The sequence below is a fragment of the Larus michahellis genome, chromosome 2, assembly GCF_964199755.1.
Source record: "Larus michahellis chromosome 2, bLarMic1.1, whole genome shotgun sequence".
NCBI lineage: Eukaryota > Metazoa > Chordata > Aves > Charadriiformes > Laridae > Larus > Larus michahellis.
The window spans coordinates 134,821,959-134,841,555 of record NC_133897.1 but is presented as its reverse complement, the minus strand read 5'-3'; the positions used below and the strand labels follow the sequence as shown (position 1 = coordinate 134,841,555).

Here is a 19,597-nt window from a genome sequence, read left to right as displayed (position 1 = left end):
ATATGGATGAGTAGCAGTCTGACCAGTGCTTGTGTGGAAGAGAGATTCCAGGTTTTGAGTGCAGACAGAAAGTAAGTCAGAAGTATTGTGCTGCTACAATCATAAAACAAATCTCTGGGATATATTCACAGAAGTGTCATGATGACACATTCTTCTTTTATTTATATATATATATATGTAAAAAAAATGTATATTTTTATGAATACATATATATATTAAAAAAACATATATAAGGAGACACCTGGCTACCAGCAAAAATTAAAGGCTTAGAACATGAGACTTGGAGAAAGGGGAGTTGAAAGAATTATGTGTTTAGTTTAGTAAAGACTGGGGAAGGAGAGAAGTAAATTGAAATAAGTAAAAGAATTCTATTCTGTATCCATGAGGAGTAACAAGAAGTATTTTGACATAATTCATTCAGCTCACCTAGATCTCTTACTGTGAAGAAAGTTCTTCCAGTTATAAAAGCAAAAGATAGGATGATGTGGAAAATGTTAAAGGCTTTTAACTACAAGGATATTTTAAGAATCTTCGATCCATCCATCCTTATGTTAGGAAGATGGAGAGGTGACTTCCTGAGGTATCTTCAAGTCCTAAGTTTATAAGATTCTACAATGAGGTAGTTAAAATTGTCTGAAAAGTGTTAATCCATTCTACATAGTCCAGTTATGTATGTTGCTGCTAATTCTAATAATTTTGTGCCAGAAAAACAGTTTTCTGTATTCATGCATGTCAAATACAAGGAAGGCTTTTCTCTTTCTGAAACTGTTCCTTTTCAAATTCTTGATTTCAGAAACTTGCAATTGCAGCGTGCCTTTTGTGCGTAAAGTGTGTGGGCTTGGTATGTGAGAGTTACATATTTTTTTTTTTTAAAAAGTAGATAACTGGATTATCTTTGAAGCTAAGGGTGCATGTTTCTGGTTTTGTGCATGATATTACAGTAGCCTTTAGACTTAGTGTTACTCTAAGAAAATTAATGTTCTTTGTAACCTCTTTGGTCAGCTAGTACTATAATTGTTAAACACCAAAGAGGAATGAATTTCAAGTTGTTGCATTTAAACTTTAGATGTTTTCTGCATTACTATGGTAACCAGGAGCTCAATTTCCTAATTAAACTGTATGAATCTGGCCTTCAAGGGCTTCATTTAAGAGCTTATTTTTTTTAATTTTTTTTTCTAAACTAGATCTGCCTCCTGATAATCCAGTTTTGTGTATTAATGACACATAACATGAGACAAATTATTTGTAAGTTGCTTAAGGGAGAGAGTAAGAAAAAGTAGTCCTTCATAATATCTTTGGAGAGTATCTTCCAAATTTTCTGAATATCCTCAGCTGCATATTAGGCTGTGTGTGCAAGCGTGTAGCTAGCAGCTTAAGGAAAGTGATTCTTCCCCCCTCTCTCTGGTGCTTGAGACCACATCTGGAGTTACTCCCTAAAGGGAGTCCCAGTAGAAGAAGGACATGGATGTACTGGAGTAAGTCCAACAGATGGTCACCAAGATGGTTAGGGGCTGAACTATGTGACTTGCAAGGAGAGGCTGACTGGATTTCTTGAGCCTTAAGAAGAGAAGGCAAAGGGAAGATCTTGCTGAAGTTTACAATGCTCTAATGGGAGGGTGATGGGGAAAATGGGGCCACAGTGGGAAGACAAAGGGCAACAAACACAACTTGGTACATGAGATGTTCCCATAAGATATAAAAGAAATATTTTATACCATGAGGGTAGTTCCAACACTGGAATGAATTGACCAGAGAAGTTGATGGAAGGACAAGTTTCTAAATATTAGTTTGCCACTCTCTTAAAACAGTTTTTCAGTATTGAATGAATTCTGGTTAGTAGACCATTATGGCCTCTACAGTTTTGTTACAGTTGCTATAAATTGCTCTTGAGTGTCTTCTGGATAAGGTCTATAGGTAGCTATTTGTTAGTTTGTACAGAAATAATTGAGCTGATGCTTGATAGAGGAAAAAAAAATAATTTTTTTGGAAAATGTTTCCTGAAAGCCTATTAAAGATACCCAGCTGTATTTGTCAGATAAGGTATGACTAACTTCTGTGGCATGGTTAATGGAACAGTAGAGAGTTGTAGAATAGATAGTATATTTTATTATTCCAGTTGGGGAAAAAACCCAAATAAGGCTTGTATTCCCATAAATAATCACATCTTAAATGTGTATCAGTAAAAGTAATTCTGTTGTGTAAGAACTTTGCCTTGCTTCTATCTTTAGACTGTGCTGGCTAGAGTATTACTTATGAAAGCTTTAAAAGCTTCCTCCCCCCCTGCCCCGTGAGCTGTCTAACACTTTCAGAGTTTCCGTCATTATGGGGACTGGAGAAATCTAGGAATTTATTATAAAATGGTATTTTTGACCTTTAATTTCAAGGGAAGTTATTCAAGATGGTCAGTATAGCTGGAGAGAATAAAAATAAATCGGATTATGTGCCATCTCTCCTAGCAGTTGTTGCTCTTCTGTCCTGATAGCCTGCAATTCTGGGGTGATATCCTCTTCATTTGTAGTTGGCCTTTTGGTTTTTTTGTGGTTTTTTTTTCCCAGCCTCACCCTGAAGTGGAGCAATATTGAGATACATGAAATCTGTCAGGGCATAGTCCGATGGAGAACACAGCTGATACTTCAGACAGGCACGGGGTTAGAATGGTTACAGTGAGGCTGAAGGGAATAACGCCTTTTGCTGATACTTGGTGCTGTTTGGGACATTCCTCTGAATGAAGACCAAGTCCAGAAGAGCTGTGGGTTTCTTGACCTCTGCGTCCCCTCCCTACTTTTCCAGTGTGGAGCTGATTAACTTACTGTTAATCAGAATTGCACTGGAGTTTTCGATGCGTAATAGGTGATCATAGTCAAGTTTTCTTTGTGGATTCCCTTATTTCAAAGTTATAAATTTCCTTGCTAAAGCTTGTTTTCGTTTCATTTCATTACAACACTAGGAATGTTCTGAGTGACTTACATTATTGAGTTTCTTTGGCTTAATAGTCAGATAATATATCAGTTTTCTACTGAATGTGCTCTTTTCAGCTTTGTATGGGAATGACATAGATGATTTTTTTATTGCTGTTCTCACTGAGAGCTGCAAATACAGGTAAACTGAACTTAGGTTGATACTTGTTTGAACTGGCTAACTTGGAAATTATAATTTCCTTTTTGTCTTTAAAAGTATGATTTTGTTTACCATGATACTTTTGACCCAAAGATTTTGTTTACCATGATACTTGTGACCCAAAGTGTGAATAGTAATATGTCCTGTCATTTCTCTGGGATGCGTTTTTGGATCGTAGTATGTTTTATGTTGCAACTGATGAGAAGCAATGTGGTGTCTGTATGTATTATTTGTGTTTAATGGATGGTTCCCCATGATAGTGTCAGCTAATGTTTAAGATCAGAGGAACTGAGAACTTCAGTGGTACACTGCTGATCAAGTACACATTTTCTATTTTTTTTTATTTTTTCTTTGCGCTTGAGTTACTGTTTTGTTAGGACAATCAATAAATATTATATGTGAGAACTGAAAAGCTGTGAAGCAGTTGGAGAGAATATTTTTTGCGTTGGTGAGATGGATAAAACAGCGACTGAGACAGTATTAAACTGAAAAGATAGTTGCTGGAGAAAAGAGCCAAAGGTCCGAAGTTCAAACGAGAGGAAATTTTAAGTGTTGATAAACTGGAATTTTTGGTAGGATACTGAACAAACAAAATTTCTTCTTCTCAAATTCCTGTGATCAGATACTGATACCTTAATATGACTGTTCTTAATTTTAAAATGGATTTTAGGCTCCTTTTTATAAAGACAGAGTTATGTAGTTGGTCTACATGTATAAGTAAATGGCTCTACTGAATTATTTGCTGTTCTCATATACATTTGTTCTCTACTACTTTTCCCCTAATGTTTCCAGATCTCCTTTTTAAGGGAAAGAGTTTGAATTTTCCCCTATCATATAAAGTTCTTATCTCTGAACTTTTAAAATATTTTTATATATGATGATCTATATGACAAGGCGTACACAGGTTGACTCCATTGAGATTTATTTTATGGTAGTCTTGGAAAGTGCCAGAAAGAGAATTGACTTCAAAACATCTCTGCCACTCATATTAAGGATTTCTAAGATGGCTTTGGAACTTTGTTCTTTTGGAGTTTACTTCATAATAGTAGTGTTAAACACTGTTGGTATTTATAATCTGAAATTTTCTTAAACTGTGCAGAAAGCAAAAGATGAACACGAGGAATCTAATCTGTTTTTCACTGTGTTAGCAATATGTATATATAGCTTTCTTAGGAAAATGCTAGCATTGTTTTTTCAGTTTGTTTATATCTGTACATCGATTATAACAGCCTTTAAAATTCTTTTATGACATAACATTTCACTTCAAAACATACTTGTTTAATTGCTTGCGAATAAAAGACTTTTAAAGTGTGTATTTAGGCTCAAGGTAGGAACTTACAGAATAGAAGCCCAAAGCAAGTTTTCAGGGCTGCTTGATAGAGACAGTAAGTTATTTCAAAATGTAAATTGCAAATGTGCGAGGGAGATTTCTTTAGGAGTTGTGTGTCTGAATTTATCGTAGTCTTATTTCAAGGGTATTGGTGAGATACTGAATCACTTCTCTGTTAACAAATGAACGCTTTTTTTTTTTTCCCCCTGTGGATTTTTTTTAAGTTCTACTAAGCATCTGAAAGGGTTTTTTGAAAATTAGTAAGGAACAGATACAAATGTGTGATAAACATTTATTCCTTTTGAATGCTAGGTCAGGCTTAAATCTTATGTAAGGTCATTTCGACTAGTAGGATGATGGAGGTGGACTGGTAGGTGGTAAATATGAAAATTTTTGGCAGGAAAAAGGAGAGTAAGAAATGAGAAAGCCTTGAACTTTCTGTTATCTAGATGGCTTGGAAATGACAAAACATATTGCATAACTGTTTATATGGAGAAAATATACTCTGAAAGCAGTGCCAATGATAGCACTTCACAGAGGTTGCGTTTCCCTTTCTCCATAGATAGTAAGAAACAGTTCTAATAGTTGTTATAGTAGCAGCTGGTTGCGGTTACAGAATTATCCCTGTCAAAATAGGTAAGAATTACCTGAGAATTACACCTAAGGTGTAACGCTTTTCTAAATATTACAATTCTGTAGGTTCTAAGATGCAATTACTGGAAAGTTATAAAACTGTTTGTGTTCTGCATGTCACATAGTCTTGTTTTAGTTTTGTGTTCTGTCTTCTGGGATGACTTAGAACAAGGCAAAGGCTTGCACAGGTGCCAGATAGAAGTGTTGTAAATTACTTAAGGGAGGAAGAGTTGTGCGGTTAAAAATCTGGGAGAATTAATTGTAAGTCTGATGTTATCAGGGGAATATGAAATGTTCACAGCTAGGTGTAGAGCTCTGATTGACATTGTAATATGACAAAATCCTGGATGCTTCTGTGTATTTCGTAGCGCTACAGTTCTTCACTTAGCAGTGTTGCAAATGTAAGTGCCATTGCATTTTACCAAAAAAGTAGATTTAAGGCCTATGACTTTTCAGTTTAATTTCTAGGAGAGGAGTCTTCCTTCTTCCTCACCTTTCAGTTTCACTTTATTTAATTTTTCAAATAAAACTCCTTTTACCTTTCAGTAATGAATGAGATGTACTTTAGTGTGCATGTTTATTGTCGAACGTTATTTAATGTTTCAAATATTCTATACAATTTCTTTATAGAAACGATTACAAAAAGAACTATTGGCATTGCAAAATGATCCACCTCCAGGAATGACTCTAAATGAAAAGAGTGTACAAAATTCAATTACACAGTAAGTATACGCTATTTTATTTTTGCTATCAAGCTGAAAAGTGTAAGTAATGAAAAATCCTCTGCATGCCACTTCCACCACTTATTCCAAGTAACGTTCTCAATTTCTGTTTTTAGTCTAGGGAATGAAGCATTGCTCTACTTAATGAGCATATTGCAGTAACATGCTGGACACTCTTAAGGAACTGGATAGTGAATTATTTAAATTTTTATTAGGCATTTTACTGTCTAACAAAATGTCAATTGGTAAAAACTTCTGCATGTTTTAGAACAAAATAATTTAATAATCTCTCATAGCTACTAACCTCTGAAACACTTCAAAATTTATTGAAATAATGGAGTAGCTGGTTTCTGAATTATTTGCGTTGAGTGTTTGAGTTTTGTAGCTGTTAATTTCCATTGCCTTCTTTCTGGAAAGCAAATTGAGGAAGCTTCTTAAAGAGCAAAGTTATCTAAGTGCATTTCTTTGCACTTTCCTCCCAACTGTAGTTTTTTTTCTGTGATTAGCAAAATGGAAAGAGAAACATGGTTAAATATTCTGTGTGCTGTCCATTAAAATGGACAGGTGTTGTTCCTGGTATTTAAACTATTTTTTTTAATAGACTGAAATTAAAAATATTTAGACTGTGTTGACATTTCTTTTAGATAGTTTTCTTAAGTTTAATTTTAGAAAAAAGTTAAAAAAAATTTTAGCAGATGTAAACATTGATGAAAATATGGATCTCAGGCTATATGTTCTGGACTATATTATTGATTGATGGATCAATTTAAAAACAGCATAGAGCTGACTTCTGATGTTGCTTCGCATGTGCATTTTTGGTGGTGGCACTCAGAGGCTTTTCTGAGCCTTGTGTATACTGAGTTAAACACTGATGTTGCTTTTTAAATGATGCTGGGTTTTGTGTTAGTTCATGCAGATGAATATGACTGAAATAAATCGAAATAGTACTTTCCAGAGTTTGGTAATAATAATAATAAACTGCTGTGAAATTGCTGAATTACAGCTTGTATTTTTTGCTTGACTTTGTTTTTTTCTTTGGTGTTGTGGTTTGGGCTGGACAGGCCACTGAAGGAAAATACTTAAATTTGGGGGGCTGGGGGGGTGGGTGGTGGGAGGAAGGACTCAAACTAATATTGCAAGTCTTCTTCTCCCATGTAGACAAAAAACAACTATTAAGTGGAAGTTTACAGCAGATGAACAGATGAAAAAGGAAAAAAAAAATATTGGATGTTTTTTTTCTGTTTGTGGATTGCCATTTTTCTTACACTTTCCCTGTTCCCAGGGTACTACCTCATTGTTGGGTTTTTTTTCTGCTATGTACAATTTTTTACCATACAAATAAAAACTTCCTGTTTACTGTCATGCCAGATTTTGGAATTGTCACTATTTAAGAAGCTTTCTGTCACAAGTAACAGAACCCTTTCTCTTTGAGGGTTCCTGATGCATGAAGGAGCACGTTCCGAGTTCATTAACCAAGTTGCAGTTTGAACTGGTGCAGTAAAGATTTGTGTAGCAATACTAGCTTGCTTTTGAAAGATGTTGAATAAAATAATCGGATCCCATGATGTAACTGGGTCATTTGAAATGTTAAGCAATCATTTATTTTAAATACACAAGGATTAGAAATCTGAGATGGCTAAACCGTAAAGCACACAGGAAAGATGAGTTCTAGTGATTTCTTGACCATAAAAGGAGCAATGGCCAGGCAGAGTTATCTTCTACTTAGTAAATTTAAACTATTTTAGAAACTTGAAAGTGAAGGTTCTGGATCACAAGAACCAATAAAACTGAAGAATATTGGTGCAGCATGTGTATAAATGTAAAAGCACAAGGCATAAGAAGAGATTAGTGGTCTGGAGTACAGATACATTAAATTTAAGGAGTCTTCACAAAATTAAAATATGGAACCAGTAGTACAGCCGTCATTGTGCTACTGTTGAAGATGCATTCCTTGTGAAGAGTGTGACAGCTAGCAGTTCAGTAGAGAAGCAATTTTTCTCAAAAAAAAAAAAAAAGAGTAACAGAGGGGAAGATAAAAAATGTGCGCAGCTTAAATACATGGGGAAAGTGTATATGATGGGGGATGGAGAGATTGGAATAGGATCATCAGACTGATAGTTGAGGTGTTATCTTTATTAGAGTTGCAAAGCATTCTTTTTTTTTTTTTCTTTGTTTTTAATTTTCTGTGACCTTTTCCTACTACTAACTTTTGCAGTTTTGATTTCATTACCTGCCAGGTTATATACCATTTAATTTCTGAGTTTTTCCACAGGTGTAGGTGCCAGAGGAGCATTGCCTTTCCCCCTTGGATATGGGTTTTATTTTAATGAATTGTATTGATGATTTCCTTGACAGAAAAGTAAAAAAAAACAAAACCAAACATGAAAGAGAATGCATACTAGTTTGTTTCCTTCCAAACTTGTTTTTGTGTAGGAGTAAACTTTGGAACAGGTCTTTTGTTTCAGCTTTGTTGTCTCAACATTAACAGTCATTTTATTGGGAACTGATGGGGCTGTGTTGAGTTCAAGTCATAATTAGTTGTATAATTTGTGGTGCTATATCAATGCCTGTATGTAAAATACCAAGTTTGTTTCTTTCAAACATAGGCTTGATGTGTTAATTCACTTTTGTGATAGTTATGTTACTGATCGAGAGTTCAGAAGATTTGGCTGTGATTGGTGATTGATTTGATTAGTCCTGTGCTCCAGGAGTAAAGTTATGATCTTTCAGTCTGCAATACTAACAATTTTTTCCTCATTTCTTAGGTGGATTGTAGACATGGAAGGTGCTCCAGGAACACTATATGAAGGGGAGAAATTTCAGCTTCTATTTAAGTTCAGTAGCCGGTATCCTTTTGATTCGCCTCAGGTAACTGCTTTCTTACTTCTTGCTTAACACTACCTTTAGGTTATAGCTGCATGACACATGCTAAATACTAGTATCATTCACATATCCTTGTGTGAGGTTTAGTTACTTTAATTTGTATTAAACACATTGTGCAGATTTCTTTTCTTTTAAAAATGATTCTGCAGTGAGGTATAGTGCTGTGACAGTCTATTTGGTTTCATGGGAGGTGCAAGAGCAGTGTAAACTGGAGGCTTCTTTGAGGTTGATATTCATATCACATGAAAGAGCAACACAGGATAAAGTAGGAAGGTCTCCTTCACTGCAGCATAGTAAACAACTGATTGCTTCTCTATGCCTTCTCTTTTTGCTTCCAACTTCTTTTTTTTTTTTTTCTAGTTTGTTTCTAAGCCTCTTGCATTTTCTCTGCTGACATTGTTAATACAGATGGGGAAGTACTGTGCTTGTGGTAGGAATTCTTATAGGTACATTACATCTTTAAGAGAGGCCTGCAAATCTAGTGGTTATAATTGAGGTGTATAACTGAGCAACTGTTACTTTCATGGCAACGTAAAGAACTGAAGGGGCAGCAATACTACTAGGCTGCAGAATGAGCTCTGTACATCTATCCCTCTATTACCTGAAGGGAATGTTACAAAAGGTGGCTGGTAAGAGTAGTGTTTGGCAATCACCCCCACTCCTCTGATAATGGAAGAAGAAAAGCAAGAGTGCCTTAGTTCTTGTCCTGTCTGTTTCAGCTCAAAGTTCCAAGAGTGATCTCTGACACTTTTGTCGTTGGTGTTGAAGCTGAAGCACACAGCTGTGAGAGACACTTAAACCTTAAAACATTACATATTTTTAGGTACCATGATTAAAACTAGAATGCTGACATTTCAGTCTCAGGTTTTAAGGAACAAACTGGCCACCTGTACTTCCGTACCCCATCAAGTTTGCAGTGAACTAGTCATAGGTGACCCATAGGAGAGTAGCCACTTTAGTTTGGTTCCAAGTAAGGTAGTTTGTACTCATTTCGCAACCTGTGTGTGTGGCTCTGTGCAATTTATTGTAAAACAACAAGTTACATCCATATATGTACACTGAATTTTAGCACAGAAAACAGTTAAGAATTTGAGTACTGGATACTTGATTGTTGTCAATGGCTAGAATTTCCATTATAAAAATGCTGCTGTGCAATAAGTTCATTCTATATTACAAACCTTGGGGTCATAATTCTCTCTCCTGCAAATCTACTTACTGTGAGTTGACAGTTTACACTGCTGCTTAATCACTTGTTTGTTTTCTGCATTTAGATGTATGTTGTCTGTCATAGTGTGCATGCTTTTACTTACCTGGTATGCCTAATTGTGGTTTTCCTATAAAAGAAAGACATTAGTTAAAAGTGAAATACATTACTGGATTTTGAAGGTAAGCTCTTCAATGTTTAAGAAATATCAATATCATAGAACACCAGGTTGGAAGGAACCTCAAGGATTATCTGGTCCAACCTTTTTTGGCAAAAGTATGGTCTAGACAAGATGGCCCAGCACCCTGTCCAGATGAATCTTAAAAGTGTCCAATGATGGAGAATCCACCACTTCCCTGGGGAGATTATTCCAATGTCTGATTGTTCTCAGTTTAAAGATCATTCTACATCCAGCTTTGCTGCTGCCTTAGGAACCCATCTCCCATTAGATAGCTTAAGCTTTCTAATTTCAGTTTCCTGTATGATGGTGTTGCTTCTTTCCTGTAGACAGTGGTGAGGTGGATGTGTTGTGTACGTGTATACACATTTGTACACATACGCATATCTGTATAACTTAGGAAACACTTAAGAGGCATCTGGGTATTATGGTTCTGAGTGGTAGAGTTTTATTATGTTATTGCATTGCATAAAAGATGACACCTATAGCTTTCAAAAATGAATGAACCTAACATGGTATTATTTAGTGTAAGTGAAAATGGTAGGTGCGCTTCTTAAATAAGATACTATTGTTTTCCCAAAAGCAATACAGTCTTATTTAAAATGTGGATTACAATTATGTTTGTTTTTTTCTTTTTTAGGTCATGTTTACTGGAGACAATATTCCTGTTCATCCTCATGTTTATAGCAATGGTCATATCTGCTTATCCATTCTAACAGAAGACTGGTCCCCAGCTCTCTCAGTGCAATCTGTTTGTCTTAGCATTATTAGCATGCTTTCCAGCTGCAAAGAAAAGGTATGGGGTTTTTTAGCACTGTTGGAGTAAAATAAGTAAAAATTAATAGTTTTTTACTTTGCAAAGTGAGACTTTCATTTCTCAAATTCTAAAATAGGCAAAACTGCTATATCTACATTTCTACTACTGAAAAAATGCTAAGTTAGAATTGCAAAATAAACAGTGCAGTAAGTACTTTGCGTCTTTTTTTCATGGTAACCTGCTCATATATCATTATTGGAAAAGAGGATTGAATGGAACCCTTCTAGTTGTACTAATTGTGAAGTTCAATCATGTTTTAGGACAATTCTTTGTAAATTGATTCTGTCTGTAAAGGGTAGTGCAAAATGACTATCAAAATGTCTTCAGTTCAGATGTTTGTAAGGCTTTGCAGCTGTACTGTGTCAGTGACCTTGATCATTTTAATTTCAGCAAAGTAAATGGTGCTAAGCTGCTTTTTTGGTCATAGATGAGTGGCAATGATACCTTAGACTGTTTTTTATAGAGAGACAACCCTTTTACTCTTGACCATTTATTTCCAAGTGAAATGTCTGTGGAAGCTAGATGTGGTCAGAGCTTGTACATCTGTGCTATCCAAACATACCTATTTATGTCACTTCCCAATCAGTCCTTGTCATGTGTATGTGGTAGAAAAACACCCCCAAATGGCTTTGTGTTGTATCCTATGACTTTAGTTTTGCATAATGATGACATTTAAGAAGAACGCTGAAGAATACAAAGTATTGATAAGATATAGATGTTTGGTTTAGTTATTTTCTCACCCACTCCAAACTTAGACCTATGGGTGGGAATTGTATCTAGTATATGAGAATTAGATTCCAGACTGCAAAGGAATTTCATTTGGGTTTTTTGAACAACACCTGTTCCTTTCTTGTGCGTTTCTTTCTTTATTTTATTTTATTTAAATTTTTTTTTCTTGCCCTGTCTGTCTCCAAACTGTTTGATATTTTTCATTAATTTTTTGCTTGGAGTGTCTCCAGTAAGAATTGTTACCTGGGTCCTTAAGAGATTTTTCTTGACAAAGGTCTAGCCCTGCCTGTTACCTCATTTTCAATGCATTCACGTGGTAGCCTTTCGTAAGCTTATTAAATAGCTTATGTATTACACTATAAGGATTGTTTGATTATTTGCAGGTCTTTTCTTTTGTTGCAGAGGCGACCTCCAGATAACTCATTTTATGTAAGAACGTGTAACAAGAATCCAAAGAAAACAAAATGGTGGTATCATGGTAAGTATTTACCTAGGACCAGGAATTTTGAAGTTTTTTTTAGGTTGAAGGCAATTAAAATGTAGGAAAGTAGGATAAATGCATTTAAAGCCTTAAACTCATTTTTAAATTTCAAAAAGTTATTAAAATCCTGAGATACTCTGCTGTGATCTTTTGATATAAAATTTTAATAATTCCTTATGGAAATTTAAACAATACAGATTTATATGTTTTAAATTGTAGGACTGAATTTGAATGAAAGTTCTGGTAAACTGTATTAGTTCATGACAAGTCTTAAGTTTGGGGTTGGGGAAGGTCCATAATAAAATGAGGTTTAGCTCTAAAACCAGGGCTTTTTGTAGCTGTTGGTAATGCATTAGAAGCTTTTACTGTGATGTTTGTATGTTTGTAAACAGCTAAGTGTTTTAATAGATTTCTACTGTTAATCGGAATTTCAAATGTGGGACAGTTGGCTGACTTAAAGGCTCTTAAGAACTAATAGTCAATATTACAGTAATGAGATTCTACATGTACATGATAAAAAAAATACTGTACTTAAATTGCTATGTATAGTTCTACAGTGTCTACACTGCTAATGTGTTGTTTTGGCTTGGGATTTTTGTTTTAGTTTTGTTTGAGGTTTTTTTTGGTTGGTTGCGTTTTGTACATTTTATTTTTGGGGTTTTTTGTTGTTTTTTTTTTTTTCTTCTCCTTTACCTGTGCTCTCTGTCTGGCATTATACTGTGTGGTTTCTTTCTTCTGCCCCAACATGTTCTTGTCTTATCCACTCCATTAGTGAAGAAAGAAAGGAGGATGGGGTAGAGACAGGCTATGCTTTTCCTCTCTCTTGTTGGTCAACACTTTCTTTGCTTTCCCTAGGAAAATACTGTACAAATGGTAGTTATTGGAAGCCCGTGTATTTTGGGAAGGGATGTGTTAGCACACAGTACTACCTGTTCTAGGGTGGTGCAGGAGGAGTTGATCCCATCACTATGTTTCACTGAAGTCTCCATCATAAGACATCCTCTGTTTTTCACTGCCTCCCCACCCCAGGACATGTTCTGCCTCCTACATGAAATGAGACCAGGTATTTTGAGACAGTGGGAGTTAATGACTGGAGAGGCAAGTGACTTAAGGGCAAAACCCTTAGATTCTTAAAAGCCCACAGTTGCCTTAACAAAAAAAGCTTGAGAGATTCATAATACTTGCTGAGACCCATGTGTTTTTTGATATATGGTAATGTAACAGAATATAACTCTGTTTCTCATAATACTCTAATAGTATCTCTGAAACAAGGTGACTTCAGTTACACTAAGAGGAGTGCTGTATGTCATGGGATTAAGAGATATTTAAGAAACTCAGAACTGTTTATCACGTGGTCGTGCTTTAAATCGTTTTTAAAATTGACTCCAAGAATAGTAAACCTGTTGCCTGCAAGGCTGGGTTTTTCACTGTTACCAGATTATTCAATAGTCATTTTCTCTTCTCCTCCTGTTTTTGCACTCTTGTGTTTGGTGCTTCTCCATTTCTAATTTTGCTTTCTCTTTATTGGCAATTTTGGGAGTGTTTCTAGTAAATATTTTTATTTTCACTTGCTAGTTATTTTTAAAGAGAAACAAGTAAAGTTTCGTTCATTTGCTTTATCTTGTGATTAAAGTATGTTCTGTCTACTTTGAATTTGTACTAGTCTCGTTTTGATTCAAGATTGAAGTCTATCAAGGAGAACAGCCTGCAGATACTACTTTGATTTCTTACTCATGAAATTCAATTTGAGTTAAACAAGCAAAGCACCAAATGATTATGAAAGGAAATGTGGGCTGTCTTACTCTGGAAGTTGCTATATAATTGTGGCTCAAAACCATCAAACTGCTTATAGTCCACTAAACAAGTCATTTAATTACTGTGAAGTAACTACACAATAGCTGTTTTCTGAAAGTCAGAAAATCCTACCCCTCCCCAAATTCAGAGCAACCTAAACGTCAACCTGTTGCAAGAAAAAGCAAGTCAGTTCATTTAAATAACTCCTACTGTTTTGCTTCATAATATTTTAATTTGTTTAACTTTCTTTTTTAGTACTAATTACAAAGGAGGTCATGATTCATTGGGCTTCCCCCCCCCCCCATTAAATTCTTACATTAAAAAATAAAACATGCTTGATGTCCATTGAATACAAATTTTCTTAAATGCTAGAGGGTTTTTCCTTCAAGGTTTGCGTGTCACTTGCTCCTTCTCTCAGTTGTAAGTAATTTTGTTTCTCTTCTGTGGACATAAGACTGACAAGGCCTGATCTTTAAATTTTCAGTGTTTTCTTAATGGGTTTGAAGAAATGGTGGGTTACACTAAAATGGGAAGTGTAGCTTGCCTGCTAATTTTAACCACCTCTCTTTGGAAAAAGAACTGCCTTCAATGTTATGTACACCTGAAAAGATTTACAAGCCCTTGGAAAAGATGATTCTGCCATCTTCATTTTCTGCTCCTTCAACTCAAGTGTCACATATCTGATCTTGTGGTTGAACCACTTTGGGCTGATAAATTAGGGGAGAAAAACCAATCCCAACCAAGAAGGAAAACCAGCTGTCCAAGGGTGTTATTTCACACCACTGGGTGAAATAAATACAAGAACATGTGGAGGGAGATGCAGAATGGTTCTGCCCTTTCTGTTGTCAGCTAGCAATTGGCCTGGTTTAGCTTTAATGTGAAATTGAATCCCTGTGTTCTGATGAGAAAGGAGGAAGACTGTAATCACTTTTAATATATGCATTTGAAGGAAAACTTTTTTTTTTTCCCCAGTAAGTGCCTGGAATTTATTTAGCTGGGAGCAAATAGTGCATGGTTGGCTGATGTAAAGGCAAACCAATGTGAACACAGAGGAATAAAGTGGCACTTTGAAATGTATTCTGACATGTAAACAAGTGTCTTTGTGCATCTAGTTTATTACAGAGTTTTTAATCTCTAATTTCATCCCTGCCCCAACAAAGCAATTTGCTTCATAAGCCTTGTTTGCTACAAACTGTTGTCCTCACAAGCCCTGTTTCAAAACTTCTGATCTTTGATAACTAAAAATATTTCTAGTTTGTCTGCCATACTCAACATCTGCTTCAACTGTACATTGAATTTCATGTCGAATTTCAATCTGAGTTGATTATGTTGTGTTAAAGACAGAGGAGGATCTCCCAGATACAGTTTTCTTGGGCATCCAGGCTGAAAATGGTTTCATAAAGCTGTTGCCTGGCTTTGATGTTGTCAGGAAGTAGATTTTTGTGAAAAAAGAGGGCAATGGTGTTTGTTTTAAGCAAGCACCTCCTTACTGCTTTTGGGTTTTGCATTTTGGGTTTTTTTTTTTGTTTGTTTGTTTGTTTTCTTTTTGGTAGAAGTGTTTTCTCTGGTATTTGGTCTAAGCTTCTAGTACACAGTCTAAATACCTCTTCTATCAGTCTTGCATCCTTGTCCAATCTTTTTTATATGTACAGTACCCTACTATCAAAATGAAGAGGGTTTTTACATGTAATAGTATTGATGACATAATGTTTTCCAGTGAGAATGTAGCTGCTGTTATTGGCTGATACTTTACAGTAAACAGTAAAAATACCCTTTATGAGGCTACGTTTTCTAAGTGTGCAAGGTTACAAGTGCATTAAAAATAACCACACAGTAAGATTGTTTTCTCTTAACAAGCTTAACATTTACTGTTACCAAATGCAAATATACTGCAGGTTGATGCGTGGAAGTTTAAAAGGGAGAGCTTTCACAGGCAAATATTTATTTTAATACTGAGCATTATGCAGAAAGGTTGGCATAGAATATGTTTTTTGGTGATATGTTCTGTCCAATCACAGTATCTAAAATTTGGTGAGTGTAAGTTATTTTCAGGTGTAAGATTTTAGGATTATAGTAGTAACCTATTATTTTTCCATAATTCTGTCAGCTATAGTTCATGTTGATTCTTGAGAAATAAATAAATATATACATACATACATATATATGTATATATCTCTCTATAAAGGGTTGAGAATGCATGAGAAGCCCACTCTGCCAGCTTTTATTGTTATATATTCCTTATAAAAGGATTTCTCAGTTTGATAGCTGCTGCGCTTCAGGGGGGTAAAATGCTAAGCATATTTGGTCTTTCATTTTCCTGATGAGTGGCTTTCTAGATACTGAATGTGGAAATTACTGTCCTTTTAATGGAATATTTGCTAATACTAATATGCCTGGGGGTGTATGTGTATTTTAGAAGTTTTATGTTTGGTATTCTCTCCTTTTTTTCCTGAGTCATTATTGACCAAAAGCTCAGAATTAGTCAATTGGTGTATTTCCACTGCATGTTACTGTCTATGCTGGGAATCGTTTCTGCGTACAGCACCTTGCTAATTTGGACTTGGAATGTTTATATGTTTTCCATAAATGCTCTTCTTTTATTTTAAAGATGACACATGTTGATGCCACCATTTTGTGATCCTCGTAGCAGAAGATAGTCCTACTGAGAAAATGAGCACTTTGATCATTCAGTCTTTGAACTTTAACCTTTGACTGGAAGTGACCTATAGGCAATGAAGACTACTTCCTTTGACTGCATTTTTACTAGTGTGCATTCTGGGCGCATGTTGATCGCTGGTTCAGTCCATGCAACTGACATGCTTTTATTAGTCATACAGTATTAATGCAGGTGTCCAGAAATGTCAGAATAATTCCATTATTTTTATTTTAAGCTTTTGGAAGAATTCCAGGTCTTCATATATTGTGCAATAACACTGAGCTCCTTGGCGGTTTTGGTGCATCCATTGCCGGCAATGGACATTGTACCAGGGAAAGGTTTTGCTCCTGCCAGAAAAAAAGATACATGCATGACAGCTTATGAAAGTTTCGGATATATTTGGATTATAAGCAAGGTATCTACCATTACCTTAAAAGCCACCCCATTCTTTTATATTTGGATTCTATGCACTGTGATGACAAAACTAGCAGCATGAGTTAACATGCTTAGCTGAAGGACTGTAATAAGGTCATTGCATATTTATTAAATTGTTTATCTGCTGTCAAATTATTTTGACATGGAAGGCTTTTCAAATGACATTGGCAGAGAGGTACAATGTTATCCCTATGGTGAAATAAAACTACTTTTTGTATATAGTTATTCATATCTCTGAAGCAAAGGTATGAGTAATTTAGGGTATGAGTGATTTAATCAAGAATTTATTTTGGAGATAGGAGAGGATGGCAGTGATATAACTGAACTTGCTGCAGTCCGTAATTGGGCTTGTAATTTGTACTTTAGAGCTTTTTCCAAATAGATTGCACACTGTTATTTCCTGCTAGCCATCAGCATGAGCCCTACTGCCTACACCAATATTTCATTTATTTATGTGTTTGAAAGCAATCCATATAACATTTTTTGTTTGCATTCACTGTTTCTTTTGTTGTTGTATGTCATGTTTGAATGTTACAAAACAATATTTTGATTGAAAAGCTTTGTCAGAAGATATTTTCATGTAAATTATTTCTTTATCTTGTAAGCATCATCTTGTCTTTTAATCCTGTACTATAAAAAGAAAAAAATACATTTTTGACAGAGGCTTAATGTTTTGACAAAAAAGTGTGGACCTTCTTATTTAAGTTTAGACTAAAGTATATTTTCTTAACTTGCTTGTCCCACGCAGCCATACCAATTTTTTTCCAGGCTTTTACTTCACCAAAAAAGGGGAAAAAGCCTAAAATCAGATTGACATTTTTCTATGGAGCAACGTTTATTGAAATGATAGTTGTTCTCACCACTCTGTAATATTTTGATACTGCAATTAGGTTGTCTTTTTAGGAAGCACTTTTATAAACTTAATACCTTTACACATATGCAACATTTCTATAACTTTTTTTTACTGTTGCCTTATCGTTGCACTCAAAAAAAAAAATTCAAATGATTAATGTATGAATGTCTAAATCAAGTAACTACTTGATTTAAAAACAAGCAAACAAAAGCCAAAAAAAAACCCCAAACCCAACCCAGAAGGACTATCTACAATAGCAAACAGAAAATTGGCTAAAAATACTGATTTTTTTTTTTTTCTTACTGCTGTATGATAACTGACAAGTTTTATAGCCTTGTACATACTTCTCTGTTACCTAATGTTTAAAACCTTTTAAAGTATAGATGCTTAACTCAGGGTGGATAGAGTTCAGATGGATTTGCTTCAGAGAAGTATTTTGTACAGCAACTGAGTTACGGATATTGCCAGTGAAGTGAGAATACAATATACTTCAGGAACTGCTATTTTTTCTACTGTATTGAAAATATCTCTTGGCCTTTAAAACTCAATGGTAAAAATCTAGCTTTCGATATAAATTTGATGTGTGTATATATTTTCACAATGAGCCTTTAAAACATAGAATTCAGTTTCTTTTAAGAGCCAAAAATAATAATTTTAAACAAATGAAATAGTTCTGCTCCTAACTTTTTATTTAGAGAAATTGTATTGTTGTGAGTTAATCAAACTGGTTGTTTTTGGAAATGGTTCATATGAAAGAGCAGTAATCTGATACTTAATCTGTATATTCATGTTTACTGCTCTGTATTGATTGAAACGATTGACACATCGTCGAGAAATTAATGTATGAATGGTTCACATAATGGATCCTATCAAATAGTCCACAGGAAAGAGACCTTATTGTGACACAAGGTATTGTCTATGAAGAAATGGTTCAAGTTCATCTTCTCAGATTCATGTATCTTTTCATGTGGTGACTTGCCATACTACAGTACGTGGTTTCAGAGAAGCTTTATGACATACTGTATGTATTTTGTTGAAGATGTGCGTTGTAGTGCAAAGCGTAATACATTTTATTGATCTATCACATGAACTACAATGAAGTTAAATAACCAAATTTATGCTGCTCTTTAATAACACCACCCTCCCACCCCCCACAAAAAATGCAAGGTAGATTAGAAGAGAATGTACCTCAAGTCTTTTAGTTTACAGTAGAAATGCCTCCACTGGTTCTCTTGTCGCTCTGTGGGTAAGTTCACCTATATGCAGAGGGACAAGACAAAGCCGATGTACCACTCAAGCCCTCAAAATAATGCAACTATTCTGACAATGCTATGATGTCCTGAAATAGGGCTTGAATTAGATGAAGGTGGTGCCATCCTTTCTGTAGGGTGACCCTGTGTACATAACTGTCTTTCACTTGGAATTTCTCACATGAAATGGTTACAGAATTGGCTTGAAACGATCTTGCTTTTATTTTGTGTCAATGTTCATGTTGTTAAACACTTTGTTTTGTGTTTAGTGTCTTTATACTATAACACAATAAATTCTTGTTTTAAAATAGATTACTACCCTTGAATGGAAATACGTGTGGACCTTTTCATGGTGGAGTGCGGAAGCACTGTTCCTTATATTCAGCTACTCTTGAGACAAAGCCGTCAGAAATTCCAAAATGCTGTAATAGATATCAAGGGAGGAATTTGGATAATAGTGAGGTGTTTTCTCTTTTCTCCAGAGAGTATCTGTTTTAACAGCTGAAGGAAATAGT

The 19,597-nt window shown here is 35.1% G+C and overlaps 1 protein-coding gene across 2 annotated transcripts in view; it reads left to right on the top strand.

Annotated features, from left to right (window-relative positions):
* UBE2W (ubiquitin conjugating enzyme E2 W) overlaps positions 1-19,394 on the top strand; it is a 31,651-nt gene extending 12,257 nt beyond the window's left edge. The window contains exons 2-6 of one of the 2 annotated variants that reach the window (XR_012585757.1): positions 5,711-5,802; positions 8,568-8,670; positions 10,708-10,863; positions 11,997-12,091; positions 16,497-19,394. Coding sequence is in view for 1 of the 2 variants with exons in the window: in XM_074577286.1 (XP_074433387.1) it covers positions 5,711-5,802; positions 8,568-8,670; positions 10,708-10,863; positions 12,016-12,091; positions 16,497-16,510 (441 nt within the window). In the remaining variant the exon portion in view is untranslated. The remainder of the gene's footprint in view (positions 1-5,710; positions 5,803-8,567; positions 8,671-10,707; positions 10,864-11,996; positions 12,092-16,496) is intronic. The other variant, XM_074577286.1, reaches the window with a different exon arrangement.
* Positions 19,395-19,597: the final 203 nt, after the last annotated feature.